The sequence below is a fragment of the Bufo bufo genome, chromosome 7 (assembly GCF_905171765.1).
Source record: "Bufo bufo chromosome 7, aBufBuf1.1, whole genome shotgun sequence".
Taxonomy (NCBI): domain Eukaryota; kingdom Metazoa; phylum Chordata; class Amphibia; order Anura; family Bufonidae; genus Bufo; species Bufo bufo.
This window is the reverse complement of record NC_053395.1, coordinates 12,559,781-12,576,581: the sequence shown is the minus strand read 5'-3', so window position 1 is coordinate 12,576,581 and position 16,801 is coordinate 12,559,781. Positions and strand designations below refer to the sequence as shown.

General features: G+C 48.0%; 1 protein-coding gene across 1 annotated transcript; it reads right to left on the bottom strand.

The window, feature by feature from the left end:
* Nucleotides 1-1,138: 1,138 nt before the first annotated feature.
* Nucleotides 1,139-5,336, bottom strand: LOC121007553. The gene is made up of 2 exons (XM_040439577.1): nt 2,787-5,336; nt 1,139-1,864 (listed from the first exon to the last, which is right to left on the bottom strand). Exons 1-2 carry the CDS (start codon nt 4,497-4,499, stop codon nt 1,847-1,849), a joined length of 1,731 nt encoding a protein of 576 aa, XP_040295511.1. The 5' UTR covers nt 4,500-5,336; the 3' UTR covers nt 1,139-1,846.
* Nucleotides 5,337-16,801: the final 11,465 nt, after the last annotated feature.

The window sequence follows — 16,801 nt, the reverse complement described above, 5'->3', positions numbered from 1 at the left end:
CCCCATCATTTAGCTAACTAACCTTCCCCATTTCCTCTCCCAATAACCACACACAGCCACTGTTTGGATTAAATCGGCCACAGCAGCCGTCTTTTATTAAATAATATAAATAACATGAATAAACATAACACTTGATATAACAATGACATATATATATAAATATATACATGTCTAACTGACGAGGGAGGTCCTAGAAGCCGCCTAACTGCACCTTAAACGACCACAAACCACCACGGCAATTCCATCTTGCCCCCAGCCGCGTACCACAAGCTCGGGGACACCAACTGACGGACGCCATACCAAGCCAACCAGGTGCCCCAACTCTGAGAGTCCAGCCCCACCATTGAGGCCCTCTCATTCACCGTTACCATCCAGTAGCCCCAGCTTCTATGACCTCCCCCCGCCACGACTGCTGCGACAAACGCAACACTTAACGACACACTCCGTCCACCACCCCTTGTCCATTTTTTTTTTTTTTTTTTTTTTTTTATACATTTATTTATTTATAAAATACACATTTTTTTTTTTTTTTTATATATGCATCCCCTCTATAATATACCGTTGCCGCCCTGAAACATCCAAGTACACACTACGGGAGGGAGGGAGGGAGATGCTGGCTCTCTGCTCCTAAAATGGCGGGCGCTGACCTGCCTCACCACTACTTCAGCCTGCCGCTCCCCGCCCCTTTCTAGCTCCTCCCCCCTTTTCCTGCACTCATCCACTTAACCCTTACCTTCCCTGACCCTTGCTCACAAAACCCCTCATGCCGGCCTCCCCTGAAGCGTGCCGCTTCGTCCGGCCTCACTTGAGTAGGGTTATTGGCTACGCTCGGGTCCACTACCCCATCATTTAGCTAACTAACCTTCCCCATTTCCTCTCCCAATAACCACACACAGCCACTGTTTGGATTAAATCGGCCACAGCAGCCGTCTTTTATTAAATAATATAAATAACATGAATAAACATAACACTTGATATAACAATGACATATATATATAAATATATACATGTCTAACTGACGAGGGAGGTCCTAGAAGCCGCCTAACTGCACCTTAAACGACCACAAACCACCACGGCAATTCCATCTTGCCCCCAGCCGCGTACCACAAGCTCGGGGACACCAACTGACGGACGCCATACCAAGCCAACCAGGTGCCCCAACTCTGAGAGTCCAGCCCCACCATTGAGGCCCTCTCATTCACCGTTACCATCCAGTAGCCCCAGCTTCTATGACCTCCCCCCGCCAACAACGCGCAGCTTGACAGCCCTTAAGCTCGCGCGTTCCGCCACACCCGGAGGGCTGTTTCAATACCTCCCTGCAAGTCCAGTGACCACAAATCAATGCCCACCGCATTGAGGTGGACTCCATCCTGTCTCCAAAAGCCTCCTGTTCCTGCTTCCAACTCGGGGTGCCTCACCACCACCGCCCCATGTTTGGCACAGAACCGCCCAATCACCCTGTTCAGCTTAATCCTAGCCTTATTCAGCCTTTCAACCGATCTCGCCTCCCTCCAGACCTTCCTGGGGACAATATCCGACCACACAGTGACAACTGACGGGAAGAGGGACCACAAACGCAAAAAATCAAAACGTATATCCCTGATCAACTCTCTGCAAGGTCGGACCCCTAGGTCATTTCCCCCAACATGCAACACCAAGATATCTGGGACTCTATCTAACCTGGCTTGCCGATGAACCTCCTGCAAAACACTACCCCACACCATACCTCTGCGTCCGATCCATCTTACTATGGCTGTCCCCCGATCAAACCCCAGCTGCCGCCCATTCTGCCGAACATCCGCTCGTAATGCCCCCCAGAACACGAACGAATGGCCCAGGATCCAAACTAATAACGGGGCATCACCTGAAAAAAGAACGAGACAAACATGGTTAGACACAGCCTTAAACTGCCCCTAAACGCACATACAGCCGAAAACGCTCCGACTCCCACCTCCCAATACGCTTAATCACTTCATCTCGCACCCCCAAGCGAGCAGCCTCCGTGGCAGCACCTATCCTGAAGGAATGACCCGTAAACTTGCCAGAGTCCATTCCTAGATTACGCAAACATTTCTTGAATACCGCTATAAATTGAAATCGCGATAAAAAGGAGCCATCCTCATGTCTGAGAATCGGGCCTGCCGCGACCCCTGCCCTTCCTTGAAAATCACGCAAACACCGTACTGGACACACTAGACATCCCGGCACCTCAAACAATGAGACTAAATGACCCCTCCCCTCCTGATCCGTCTTTGAAAATCTCAGATAAATCAGCACCCTGTCGTCATATAACGTTACATCCTCACTCCTCAGACCCCCTTCCCGCTGCACACTTGCACACACTAACTCCCCTAAACGAAAGGCTCCGAAAAAAGCCAGAGCAAAGGCTAGTCTAAATAAGCTCACCTCCCAAGCCGAGCGACACACTCCAGCTACCTGCTCCCCTAACTGTAACAATAACGAAAAGGACACCGGTAGGCGGGAATCTTTGACACGCTGAAACCTTCTATAACCCTTCAAAATTTGTCGGACCAAAAAGGACTTAGTAATGTCCGGGGAATTCCGCAACTTGAATCCGAAAGCCAAGCCCGCCATGCAACCATTGATCTTGGCAACCGACCAACCTTGATCCTTCACGTGGCCAATGAACAGTAACAACGGAATTTCCCCGTCCAGTACCTCGACCCCTAGGTCATTACACCACTGCTGCCACCTACTCCAAGCCCTATCGTACATCCTCCACGTGCCTTCACTCAATGATGCCTGCAACAGACAAGCTACGGTACCTCCAGGATCTCCCACAACGACTCTGGACACACCAATCCGACCTGACTCGCCTCCGGGGCCAGCTGGCGAAACCGCTCCCACTGAAAACGAGAAAGTGCGTCAGCTATACAGTTAGAGGAACCAGGCACATGCACCGCAAACACCCAAGCATTAAGGGACAAGCACCGGAGAACCAACTGCTGCAATAGGCAAATAACTGGGGGGGAAGAAGCCGTTACACTGTTGATGGCTTGCACAACTCCCAAGTTGTCACAATGGAAACGAACCTTCTTGTGCCGAAACTTCTCCCCCCAGAGCGTGACTGCCAACACAATGGGGAAGAGTTCCAACAATGCCACGTTTTTTACCCACCCTTTTCGTACCCAGGACTCAGGCCACCGACCCGCACACCACTGCCCTTCACAGTACGCCCCAAAACCCGCTCCACCCGCAGCATCCGTAAACAATTCGAAATCAAACGCATCAACCACCCCCCCCATAACTAATGCTCTGCCATTAAACTGTTTTAAAAAGGAATCCCAAACTTTCAAATCCCCTTTCAACTCACTGCCTAGTCTAATAAAATGGTGGGGAGACACCACCCCTCCTGTCGCCGAAGCCAACCTCCTACTAAAAATGCGGCCCATAGGTAGGATTCTGCATGCAAAATTTAATTTGCCCAACAAAGACTGCAGGTCCCGCAGACGAATCTTTTTTGCTGTCAATGCCGCCGCCACCTCTGTTCTTAAATCTGACACTTTGTCTACTGGTAGCCTACACTCCATCCGCTGTGTATCTATGACAATACCCAAAAAGCTTAGCTCAGTAGCCGGCCCCACCGTTTTGTCCACCGCTAACGGGACTCCAAAACACTCAAAAACAGACTGTAATGTGGATAACAACAACGAACAAACCCTAGATCCCCCCGGCCCCAAACACAGGAAATCATCCAAATAATGAATGACAGAGTGACAACCTGATTCCTGAACCACCACCCACTCCAGAAAAGAACTAAAACGCTCAAAATATGCACACGATATTGAACAGCCCATTGGCAAACACCTATCCACAAAATATGCGCCATTCCAAAAACAACCCAGTAAATACAAACTATCCGGGTGAACTGGCAACAACCGAAATGCCGCTTCAATGTCACATTTTGCCAACAGGGTACCCGGACCCAGCTTCCTTACCCATTCCACAGCCGCATCAAAGGAAGCATAAACCACAGAACAAAGTTCCGGGTCAATGCCCTCATTGACCGACGCACCCTTAGGGAATGATAAATGGTGGATGAGCCTAAATTTATTAGGCTCCTTCTTAGGGATCAAACCCAAAGGGGAAACTCGCAAGTTACTGATGGGTGATGTAACAAACGGACCATCCATCCTCCCTAGGGAAACCTCTTTAGCTAACTTTCCTGTCACTATGTCCGGGAACTGCAATGCCGAGCGCAAATTCTTCCGCTTCTCTAAGACTGGTAACGGGTGTGAAGGTATATGAAAACCGAACTTAAACCCTGAATACAAAAATTCAGCTAACTCCTGGTTCGGATATCTATTTAGATGCCCCACCATCCTTTCCACTCGCACTGGGGTCTGCCCCTTTTGCAAAACTATCCCCCCCCCTTTGTCTACCACCTCTAAAACATCTGCTAGCCCCATGGCCCCCGCCACACACGGAACATTCATGCCTAAATTTGCATTTTTGGCCGAATTTGCAACTTCCCTCATTGAAAAGGAAGCAGTATCCTCTTCCAACTGGGGGCGTCCCTGTACCTTGCTGTACCCCAACCCCTGACTCACTCCGAAAGGACTGACCACTCCTACCTGGCGCTGTCACCCTCATCCATAACGCAATGTCCTTATGGTCCCATCTCATATTAGGACGGACTGCTTTCCTCTGACGAAACTGCTCGTCATACCGTAACCACCCGGAACCCCCATACACTCTATAGGCTTCCCCAATAGCATCCAGATAGCAAAATAAAGGGGAACAGCATTCCGGACTCTTCTCCCCAATCACACTTGCCAAAATAGCAAAGGCCTGTAGCCAATTACTAAATGACCTAGGGATAAGGCGATAGCGACGCTTATCATCATCCTCCTTTCTTACTCCGTCCTTTTTTACCACATCAAGGTTGAACCGCTCCAACGGAAGCAGCGAAAAAATTTCTATATACTCTCCCTTCCAAATTTTCTCACGCACCTCCGTTTTCAAATGCGCTCCCAGGGGACCCTCAAAGCAAACATACACCTCCCCTTTTGCGGCGTCATCTAATCTGGGCCTATCCTCCTCACCTCCCGCCTGCGTCTGCACTGACACTGATTCGGCTACACCTGTGCTATTGGCCACTGCTACATTACTATTGTTAGCGGTCGCCGGTACATTGCTATTTTCTGCCCCCAACCCCCACGCTGCTAAGGGGGTAGCCCCCATTGCCCCCCTATCCTGACTAACCCCAGCTAAACCACACAGCAAGCGCCCCAAACCACCGATAATAGCACTATTGCTCCCCCCCGCCCCAGGCGCCACATTAAATATAGATAACAGTGTTCCCAGTGATGTCTCACCTAACTGCCCGGGTGCTGTGAACCCGGCAGCCGCAGGTCCTGATTCCTGACGGACGACTCCTGGATCCACGACGTTCCTTTGATGGGTACTTGCGCTGTTCGACGGCAGCACCCCAGGCGGATCACTGCTGGGTGCGTTAGGAATGGCTCTGGGACGCACTCTGTCTTCCACGGTGTCAGGACCAGTAGCAAACTGTCCGCCCTCAGGAAATGGCCTGCGCAACTCCCTGTCCTCCATATAAGCATCTGCACGCCTGTCTTCATGCCCAAGAGGCCTGCTCTGGGGCGGGGAGCCGTCCAGAACAGCCTCGTCCTCCTCCTCTGTAAGAAGCGCATCATGGCAAGGCCTGCGCCCGTCCCTGGCACCTACAGGCGCAGCCTCGTGTGCCACTGAAAGGGGCTCATCCTGTAAGGGCCTGCGCCGGGCCGCCCTGGCCGACCGCGCAGCCCCGCTGCTGCCTCTGCTGCCACTACCTCTCCCACGCTGAGCAGGCCTCCGACTCCTGGGGACAGGAGGGGATCCTGCAGAACCAGGTCCTGACTCCCCTGTTGCTGCCGCGATGGGCTGAGGGGAAGGCCCCACAGCCTCTGGAGGGTCCCGCCGGACATATGGATTCCTCCCACGCCGGGAGGTCGCAGTAGCCTTAGAATGCTCCCGGCGTGGAGGGTCCCTTGTGGGGCTCCTGACACGGCGCCGGACCCGGGGGGGTAAATCAGGGCTCAGGCGCGCCGGCGGCCGTACCCGCCGCGGCCGTGTAGCTGCTGGAGTAGGGCTAGACGTACCCACCTCCGCCCCCCCTAGCAATGCGGTCACCTGCTGCTCCAGCCAGTCGCTGCCCCTGGTGTCCGCCGCTTCCCTCAAGCGCCGCAGCATCACCTCCACTGCTTCTGCCATTGCTGAATCCGATGCTGCAGTTCAGAAGATGTTGGCTCTCTGCCAGATGCTGGCTCTCTGCTCCTAAAATGGCGGGCGCTGACCTGCCTCACCACTACTTCAGCCTGCCGCTCCCCGCCCCTTTCTAGCTCCTCCCCCCTTTTCCTGCACTCATCCACTTAACCCTTACCTTCCCTGACCCTTGCTCACAAAACCCCTCATGCCGGCCTCCCCTGAAGCGTGCCGCTTCGTCCGGCCTCACTTGGCTCTAATACTAACAATGCTAACAGGCGATCACTAACGGGAGTGGGGTCAGATACAAGACGGAAACAAAATGCTTTAAGTAAATATCTGAAACCCTCATCCTCTCCATTAAGAACCCCCAACCAACCGCGGGAATGAGATAGGGGGAGGGGAAGAGCCTGGTTTGGAAGAAAATATACATTTGGATACTGCTGAAGGGAAAGTAGTGGAGCAAGAAAAGGGAGACTCCAACCCGAAAATGGTGAAATAAATTGTACCTGCGGTTACGAGGTTAGAGTCTGATGGGGAAGGTGGTAATACAGATTGGGGGCATCCAGACAGATGGGACCTTAATTACAGATGATTGGACAACACTGAAGGAATGCAGGAATTGGACAGTAGACTGTCACCGGGGGAAGACTTATTATTTAAGTTGGAGAAAGATGTAATATCTCTAAAACAAATGACTGCTGCCATGGAGAATAAACTGATAGCTATAGAAGACCGAGCAAGAAGAAAATATCTGAGAAGGGTAGGAATACCAGAGGGAGAGGAAGGTTCCGATTGTGTCGGTTTTATGGAAAAATAGAGAACTGTAAATCTGGGACGCTGCTCAACTCCTTAATTATTGATAGAGTGCACAGAGTCCCAAATCAGCGGAGAAAACCGGGAGAATATCCAAGAACAATTCTGACTTTGCTTCTTATAGAGAGCAGGAGGCTGTGTGGAGGGAGGTTAGAGCCTCTGAGGAGCTTCAAATAGATGGGACAAAAATAAGAGCATATCCGGACTTTTCAATGGCTACCAGCGCCCAAAGGAAAAAATATACTGACATAAGAAAGAGATTTAGGCAGGATGGGGTTAAATATAGTTTGGTGTTTCCAGTTAAACTCCGGCACTGTTACTTTGGGGGGCACCCTGACACAGTATCAGCTTAGCACAATAATTTTTGGGGGACATTATCTTTATACTATTAGTGTACTGTGCACTGTGTGCCAATAATTGTTGAAGGGGGCACTATCTGTGTGGTAGTAGTATTTCCAGGGGGACTTTCTCTGCAGTATAGTATTGGGGGTGGCAGGATGGGGTGTTCAGAAGATGATGGAAATGTGGGAAACTAATGTCTGTTTGTTAATCTCTGCAGAGATGGGAGATGGCAGAAAAATCATCATGGCGGTCTGGTCTGAATGGAGAAGATGAGGAAAGAGAACGTCTACAACAAAGGTGACATCACTGGATGTAAGAGGTAGGGGGCGCTATGTAGGAGAGGAGATGCTCCGGCTCCTCCCCCTGTTATTTGCAGAAGGAGGATTCAGTGCTGGGTGAGGACGGTCAAGGGGGGCAGCAGGCCACGGGCGGGTGGCAGATGGTGGGGGGAACCATAGGGCTTGAGCAGGATCAGGGGAGGGAGGAGAGCGGAGGAGCTTCCTGGCTGTAGCTTGTTGTATAAGCAGGCAGTGCAGCCAGGACAGACCTCCCCTCTCCGTATGATGTGTAGAGACAGGCCGCAACTATAGAATGTCAGCTGTGCAGTGTTTTTTGGGTGTGGCCTATTATATGTAGGAGGGGCTTTTAATAATGGGCGGGGCTAAAAAAATGCTGAGCTTTTAGAAATGGCCAAGTAAAAGAATCAGCGCAGCACACCACAGCCTAAATAGGAAGAATGTACATAAGAGGGCGGAGAGCTCCTGTAGAAGAATTAACCCCTGCAGCTCAGAGATTGCATTCCAATAAGAAAAAAACTGAAAACCCACTAAACGTCAGTACAAATAAAAGAAGAGTCCATCAGAAATGTTGGGGAGAGTAAAGCAAACTTCACCTCTGTCTCCTCCAGTCAGAACAATGAGACATGTGGAGTATTACAGGAGACCCCTGTAGGAGGTTGATGATGGGCTTCATCCTGAGGAGCAGCGAGTGCAATCTTCTCAGGAATCAAGCTGAATGTATTCAGTGTGCACATGGAGTGCGTCTGACGCTGGACGCTAGCTCCGTCCCCTCTCTCACCTCCGTGATCTGTAGTACGCGGGCCGTCCATGTGAAGCCGGTGGGAGACGCCGCGTGTATGAGCTATTGTGGCTCGGTCTCCCCGGCTGGAGTCGGATGCAGTTAAGTCAGCGGTGGCTCGTCCTGGTCCTGGTCTCCTGGTGTTTTGCCCCGTTGGTGGTATAGGTTGGTTGGCTTTTGGAAGTATATTTCTAGAAGGTGCTGCGGCTGCCATTGGGACATTCCTGAGGAGAATCGGGTGAAAACAGGGCTGTTGGCTCTCATCGAGTCCGGTAAGCTAAGCAGAGGGGGTATAAGCAATAAGAGGAAGAGAGGAGGAAAGTGCGTATAAATAGGGAGCCGGGATAAAGGGTATTTGTTTGCACGGAGCCAAGAAAGAGGACGTCTCAGTTTGCAATTTTGTATTTGCTGTTGTAACCGATCCGTTCGCTCTCCTCCAGTTATTGAATCACAGATTTATATAATTAGTCATCACTGTGTTTGGGATCTTTCAGTAACTCTCTATCCTCTACCCCCTGTCCATTCAGAAACTAACTTGGTTTTGGGACTCTGCCGTAACATCCTTACCGACCGAGCACCTTCCTAACGGTGCACTAAACCCGGACTGACAGATCATTACCCAGTGTATTTATTAACAGGCCGCGACTTTGTATTTGTCCTCCAATTACTCCTGCTGAAAATGCCGCCTAAGAAAAGAGATGATCCACATGGCTCTAATACTAACAATGCTAACAGGCGATCACTAACGGGAGTGGGGTCAGATACAAGACGGAAACAAAATGCTTTAAGTAAATATCTGAAACCCTCATCCTCTCCATTAAGAACCCCCAACCAACCGCGGGAATGAGATAGGGGGAGGGGAAGAGCCTGGTTTGGAAGAAAATATACATTTGGATACTGCTGAAGGGAAAGTAGTGGAGCAAGAAAAGGGAGACTCCAACCCGAAAATGGTGAAATAAATTGTACCTGCGGTTACGAGGTTAGAGTCTGATGGGGAAGGTGGTAATACAGATTGGGGGCATCCAGACAGATGGGACCTTAATTACAGATGATTGGACAACACTGAAGGAATGCAGGAATTGGACAGTAGACTGTCACCGGGGGAAGACTTATTATTTAAGTTGGAGAAAGATGTAATATCTCTAAAACAAATGACTGCTGCCATGGAGAATAAACTGATAGCTATAGAAGACCGAGCAAGAAGAAAATATCTGAGAAGGGTAGGAATACCAGAGGGAGAGGAAGGTTCCGATTGTGTCGGTTTTATGGAAAAATAGAGAACTGTAAATCTGGGACGCTGCTCAACTCCTTAATTATTGATAGAGTGCACAGAGTCCCAAATCAGCGGAGAAAACCGGGAGAATATCCAAGAACAATTCTGACTTTGCTTCTTATAGAGAGCAGGAGGCTGTGTGGAGGGAGGTTAGAGCCTCTGAGGAGCTTCAAATAGATGGGACAAAAATAAGAGCATATCCGGACTTTTCAATGGCTACCAGCGCCCAAAGGAAAAAATATACTGACATAAGAAAGAGATTTAGGCAGGATGGGGTTAAATATAGTTTGGTGTTTCCAGCTAAACTCCGGGTGGTATATCAGGACACGATGGTCGTCTTCCAGTCCCCTCAAGAAGCAAGTGAATGGGCAGATTTAAAGAGCCTGCGCCAAATGTAGTAATTGTTAATATGTTTACTTGGAGGTGGGGGGTATATGGAGTATACCGTGCATGTTAATCAAGCTCCATGTTAATATAGATCGGGGGGCAAAATGGGGGGAGCGGTTTGGGGGAGGGATCAAGTTTTCCCGAGAGAGAGAGTTTTTTTTGCTTTTTTTTTAATGATTAGAATTATTTCTGCTAATGTACGAGGGTTAAGAGAAAAGTTGAAAAGATTTGCTATTTTTGACTGGATGGGGAGGTACTTGCCGGCCATCATCTGCCTTCAGGAGACACATATGGACAAGGAATTGATGGATCGGTGCACGATACCATTCAATATATACATCATATTCAAGGGGCGCATCTATTCTAGTACATAATAAAGATAACTTTGAGTATATTGCAAAAGGCGAATGGTTGTGGCAGGAATCTCTGCTTACAGTGTAGAGTGAATGATATATTGTTGGTAATAGCAAATATATATATATATACCACCTCCATATAAACCTGATGTACTATAGGAGTTATATAAATGACTGAGAAACAAGATTGTGTATTAGTAGCAGCTGGGACTATAATACTGCGTTGGACCCAAGTATAGATAGATTATCCAAGGGCAAAGGTTTACACCATAATACTAATTTTTCCAGGTTATTATTGGAATTTGGCTGGAACGATATCTGGCGTTTATATAATCCTGAAGAAAAGGTGTTTTCCTGTTATTCAAGGACGCATCAGTCCTGGTCTAGGAGAGATGTGATCCTTGGTAATAAGAAACTGCTGGAAAGGAATGAAATAAGTATAAAGTATGTTCCTGTGTTTATGTCGGATCATTGCGCGATTGTAATGGAGATTGGGACCTTGGAAAAACAGATCTCAAGGGTTTTTACATTTAATCCCCATTGGTTTATTTTGTTGAATGATAAGAAGAGTATTATGGAGGAATTGAAGTCCTTTTTTTGTATTAATAGGGATTCTGCTAAGAAACAGTGGATTTGGAATGCGGCAAAGGCATTCCCGAGGGGAATATTATGCAAGCAAGTCATTAATTGGAAAAAAAATAAGAAAATGGTAAAACTCTAAGTTTAGTACAGAAACTAAAGGATGCCCAAAAACTCTGTACAGAAGACCCCTCATTGGAAAATTTCAGAAATTGGGAAAAACTAAATGATACGGTTAAAGAAGTACATATGGAAAAAATACAAACATCCATGTTTTTCAGGAGGGTTAGGTCTTTTGCAGAGGGAGAAAAAGCGGGTAAGCTTGTGGTTACCATAATTATTAATAAAATTTTAAAAAAAGTTGGATAGGTCCAATAAGAAATAATAAAGGGCAAATAGTTAAATCCCCAGAACAGATTAATATTTTGTTTAGTAAATATTTCGAAGAACTATATAAATCAAAAATTAGATATAAAAGGGACGAGTGATGTCAATACCTGGATGATATCCCCTTCAGGAAGCTTGCAGAAGCTCATAAGATTCAGTTGGAAGGGAGTATAAAGCTGGAGGAGTTAGTGAGAGCTCTAAATTCAACAAAAGATAAGAAAGCTCCTGGAGGGGATGGGCTTCCTTTTGAGGAATACAAGGAATTTAGTTTAGTTCTTCTTCCAGAATTAATGGAGACCCTCGTTGAGTGCAAGAGATCAAATAAATTACCTGAATCAATGAAAGAAGCCATTGTTATTTTGATTCCTAATTTTTTATCCATTAAGGCTGGAGTCGTATAGAGCCATCTCTCTGTTGAATACTGATATCAAGTTATTAGCCAAGGTATTCGCAGACAGGTTAAGAAAAGTAATAAAAACAATAATAAAAGAGGATGAAAGAGGGTTTATTCCTGAGCGATTGATATATTCTAATATTAGAAGATTATTTATGAACATTGAAGCAAATAACTGTCACGGTGGGGAGTGGGGGAAACCCCCGACTGTACAATGTAAGAAGGATAACAGATAGCTGCTAGGCCAAGAAGCCATGAAAAGGGAGCAGGTCACCTCCTATAGCGTCCCTAATACTCTACCTAACTCCTCGCCGTATGAGTGGACCCCGATGGTACGACGGCTTATACCCTGGAAACCTGGAACCCTGAGTCGCCCTGATAATCGCTCAGATAGGAGCAGGGAGGAGACGTCCTGTTCATCCTAGACACGGAAGAGTCTCTTTAGACCTAATAGCAGGGAAAAGGAAAGACTATACACAGCAAGAGGATTGGTAAGAACACAAGACAACACACTTACCTGCCGAAGTCTCCACGAGTGGAACCCGTGCATAAGTACAGGACCTAACACCAAACAGGACGCTGTGCCAAACTCCGTCAGGGCCCCCATGCTGCAAGGTGCATGGCAGCCCCAGGCAGCGCTGCATACAGGCTAGTGGTTCACCCCTCCGGGAAACCAACCCCCTTCCAGGGGACACAACACACAGGGAAAACGTCTTACATACATGCAGGGACAAACACCAATAACAGACCAGACATGTAACAACAATCAAGACGTACAACACACCCTGAAAATAAACCCACACCTAACATACAACAAGTGAGGTACGGTATAAGGAGCATACAAAAGGAAGACAATTTATGTCCAACAAGGTGGCCCTCAAGGACTGGGCAGGATCACCCAGGAAAGGAGCCGCACTCCAACACCAAACAAGGCTGGAGAATAACTGACTCCAGCCAGGAAGCCACAGGTAATATCCACATAGTGGCCACACCTAGGACACACCTAAATCCCCACCAGCTAGAAGACTAACACTTCGCTCACCAAAACGCAGGGAGACACACCTTAAAGAGGAAATGCACATGCAAACCGACAACAACACGTTGCCACCGGCAACCAGTCACGGTCAAACAACAATATGACCGTGACAATAACGATCAAAGTAGTAAAAAAGCAATATTGTCACTGGATGCAATCAAGGCTTTCCATTGTATAGAGTAGGAATATTTGTGGGAGGATCGTAAACGCTTTGGGGAGTATTTTATTGGTTGGAATAAATTGATTTTTTCTTATCCTAGAGCGAGGGTGGCTGTGAATGGGGTGATGTCCCTTCTTAGGCACTAGGCAGGGATGTCCCCTATCGCCGCTGCTCTTCGCAATGGCAATAGAACCACTAGCGATAATTATTAGACAGAATTAAAGTATTAAGGGGTTTCAATACGGTAATGTAAGGGAGAAAATAATGCTCTACGCGGATGATAGCTTGTTGTTTTCAGCGAATGTTGATTAGGAGATGGAGAAACTGATGAAAATAATTGAGAGATTTTGATATTATTCGGGACTTAAAATAAATTTGGAAAAATCTCACTTGATGTTGTTAGGGGACGAGGTAGGTGAGAGGAGTAATGTACAGGGTGGGCCATTTATATGGATACACCTTAAAAAATGGGAATGGTTGGTGATATTAACTTCCTGTTTGTGGCACATTAGTATATGTGAGGGGGGAAACTTTTCAAGATGGGTGGTGACCATGGCGGCCATTTTGAAGTCGGCCATTTTGAATCCAACTTTTGTTTTTTCAATAGGAAGAGGGTCATGTGACACATCAAACTTATTGGGAATTTCCTAAGAAAAATGGTGTGCTTGGTTTTAACGTAACTTTATTCTTTCATGAGTTATTTACAAGTTTCTGACCACTTTTAAAATGTGTTCAATGTGCTGCCCATTGTGTTGGATTGTCAATGCAACCCTCTTCTCCCACTCTTCACACACTGATAGCAACACCGCAGGAGAAATGCTAGCACAGGCTTCCAGCATCCGTAGTTTTAGGTGTTGCACATCTCGTATCTTTCCAGCATAGACAATTGCCTTCAGATGACCCCAAAGATAAAAGTCTAAGGGGGTCAGATCGGGAGACCTTGGGGGCCATTCAACTGGCCCACGACGACCAATTCACTTTCCAGGAAACTGTTCATCTAGGAATGCTCGGACCTGACATCCATAATGTGGTGGTGCACCATCTTGCTTGAAAAACTCAGGGAACGTACCAGCTTCAGTGCATAAAGAGGGAAACACATCATCATGTAGCAATTTCGCATATCCAGTGACCCCCTTAGACTTCAAACTGTGATTGCCGCAAAAGGTGGCTCTACAAAGTATTGACTTTAGGGGGGTGAATAGTTCTGCACATTGACCTTTTCTGTTATTTTGTCCTATTAGTTGTATGCTTTACAATTAACCAACTTAAAAAAAGGTCTAAGTTGTGTTCATGTTCTACAAATTAAATGATGCAAATCCTCAAACAATCCATGTTAATTCCATGGGGTGAGACAACAAAAAAAAACGAAGGGGGGTGAATACTTTTGCTTAGCACTGTATACCTTACAGAGTGTTGACATACAAAAGTTATTTACGCATCTACCTGGGCATTTTTCGTCCCGGATTCTTTTTATAAACCGGGGTTGTCTGCGCTTCATGTCTGACCATTTTTTAATGATGGCCAGACGGCGGTGTTTGAGACCCGTTTTGTGCCACATCTTAAATGCCAGCTCCCGCACAATCCGCTGCTTCTCAGCGTGGGACCGGGTGCGGTCATATTTCCGCCCCAACTTCCACTGCAAGACAAAAATGCAAGCATATAATCCCAATTTTTAACAATAATAGTATTGAAAATAATTTACTCAAGTAAGGCTACTTTCACACTTGCGTTCAGAGCGGATCCGTCTGGTGTCTGCACAGATGGATCCGCTCCTATAATGCAAACGCTTGCATCCGTTCAGAACGGATCCGTCTGCATAACTGTTTTTTGAGTGGCAGCGGAGAGTTACGATCGGAGTCCCAGTTTAATCGCTGGGGCTCCGATCGGTTACCATGGCAGCCAAGACGCTACTGCAGTCCAGGCTGCCATGGTTACTTAGCAATTTTAGAAACATTATAGTTACCTGCGATGTCTGTGACCGGCCGGGCGCTCCTCCTACTGGTAAGTGAAAGGTCTGTGCTATAAGCAATGCGCCGCACAGACCTTTCACTTACCAGTAGGAGGAGCGCCCGGCCGGTCACAGACATCACAGGTAAGTATAATGCTTCTAAAATTGCTAAGTAACCATGGCAGCCAGGACTGCAGTAGCATCTTGGCTGCCATGGTAACCGATCGGAGCCCCATCGATTAAACTGGGACTCCGATCGGAACTCTCCGCTGCCACCAATGATGGGGGGGGGGGGGTGATTTTAATTAGGGGGGAGAGGGGAGGCCGCACTGGCCACCAATGAATTTAATACTGGGGAGGGAGGGAGGGGGGCCGCACTGGCCACCAATGAATATAATACTGGGGAGGGAGGGGGGCCGCACTGGCCACCAATGAATATAAAACTGGGGAGGGAGGGGGGGCCGCACTGGCCACCAATTAATATAATACTGGGGAGGGAGAGAGGGGGGGCCGCACTGGCCACAAATGGATTTAAAACTGGGGAGGGAGGGGGGTCTGGCCCCTGCTGCCTGGCAGCACCTGATCTCTTACAGGGGGCTATGATACGCACAATTAACCCCTCAGGTGCGGCACCTGAGGGGTTAATTGTGCGGATCACAGCCCCCCTGTAAGAGATCAGGTGCTGCCAGGCAGCAGGGGGCAGTTATTACACAGTTCTCAGTATATTCTAACTTGAAGCGTCCCCATCACCATGGGAACGCCTCTGTGTTAGAATATACTGTCGGATCTGAGTTTCACGATCTAACTCAAATCCGATGGTATATTCTAACATAGAGGCGTTCCCATGGTGATGGGGACACTTCAAAGTAAAATATACCATCGGATTGGAGAAAACTCCGATCCGATGGTATATTAATAAGGACTCCTAACTTTACATTGAAAGTCAATGGGGGACAGATCCGTTTGCAATTGCACCATATTGTGTCAACGTCAAACGGATCCGTCCCCATTGACTTGCATTGTAAATCAGGACAGATCAGTTTGCCTCCGCACGGCCAGGCGGACACCAAAACGCTGCAAGCTGCGTTCGGGTGTCCGCCTGCTGAGCGGAACGGAGGCCAAACGGTGCCAAACTGATGCATTCTGAGCAGATCCACATCCACTCAGAATGCATTGGGGCTGTACGGATCGGGGCCGTACGGATCGGAGCCGCTTGTGAGAGCCTTCAAACGAAACTCACAAGCGGAACCCGGAACGCAAGTGTGAAAGAAGCCTAAACTGCAAAAAGTATTTAAGTGGAAATATTAGATTTAGGGCGCCTGCACACGGGTGTGTTTTTTCACAACTACGGACCGTACAAACCCGTCCTGCAGAGTGGACGAGCGCACGGTGTCATTGGTTGCTATGATGCTGTGCGCTTTCGGCCACCACCGCTGGACTGTGATACACTTGTATGATATATACAAGTGTATTACTGTTCAGTGGTGGTGGCAAGAAGCACATGGCGTCATAGCGAGTACCAATGACGCCGTGCGCTCATCCACTCTGCAGGACAGCAGCCTTGGTTTTTACGGTCCGTAGTTGTGAAAAAACATGCCCGTGTGCATGCGGCCTTACTGTTACGGTTAGAAGATGGGATTGTATTACGACTGTATGTGGGAGGGGTCTGAGCTATCAGATATTGTCCAGCTAAGCAGAGATGTACCTGTCTAGTGAAGTGACGTTACGGTATGGGGTGTACAGCTGGTTCGCCTCCCCGGGATGCACCCTGGGTAACTCTAAATGAACCAGCAAATACTGGCGGTCTGACAAAGAAAGCTT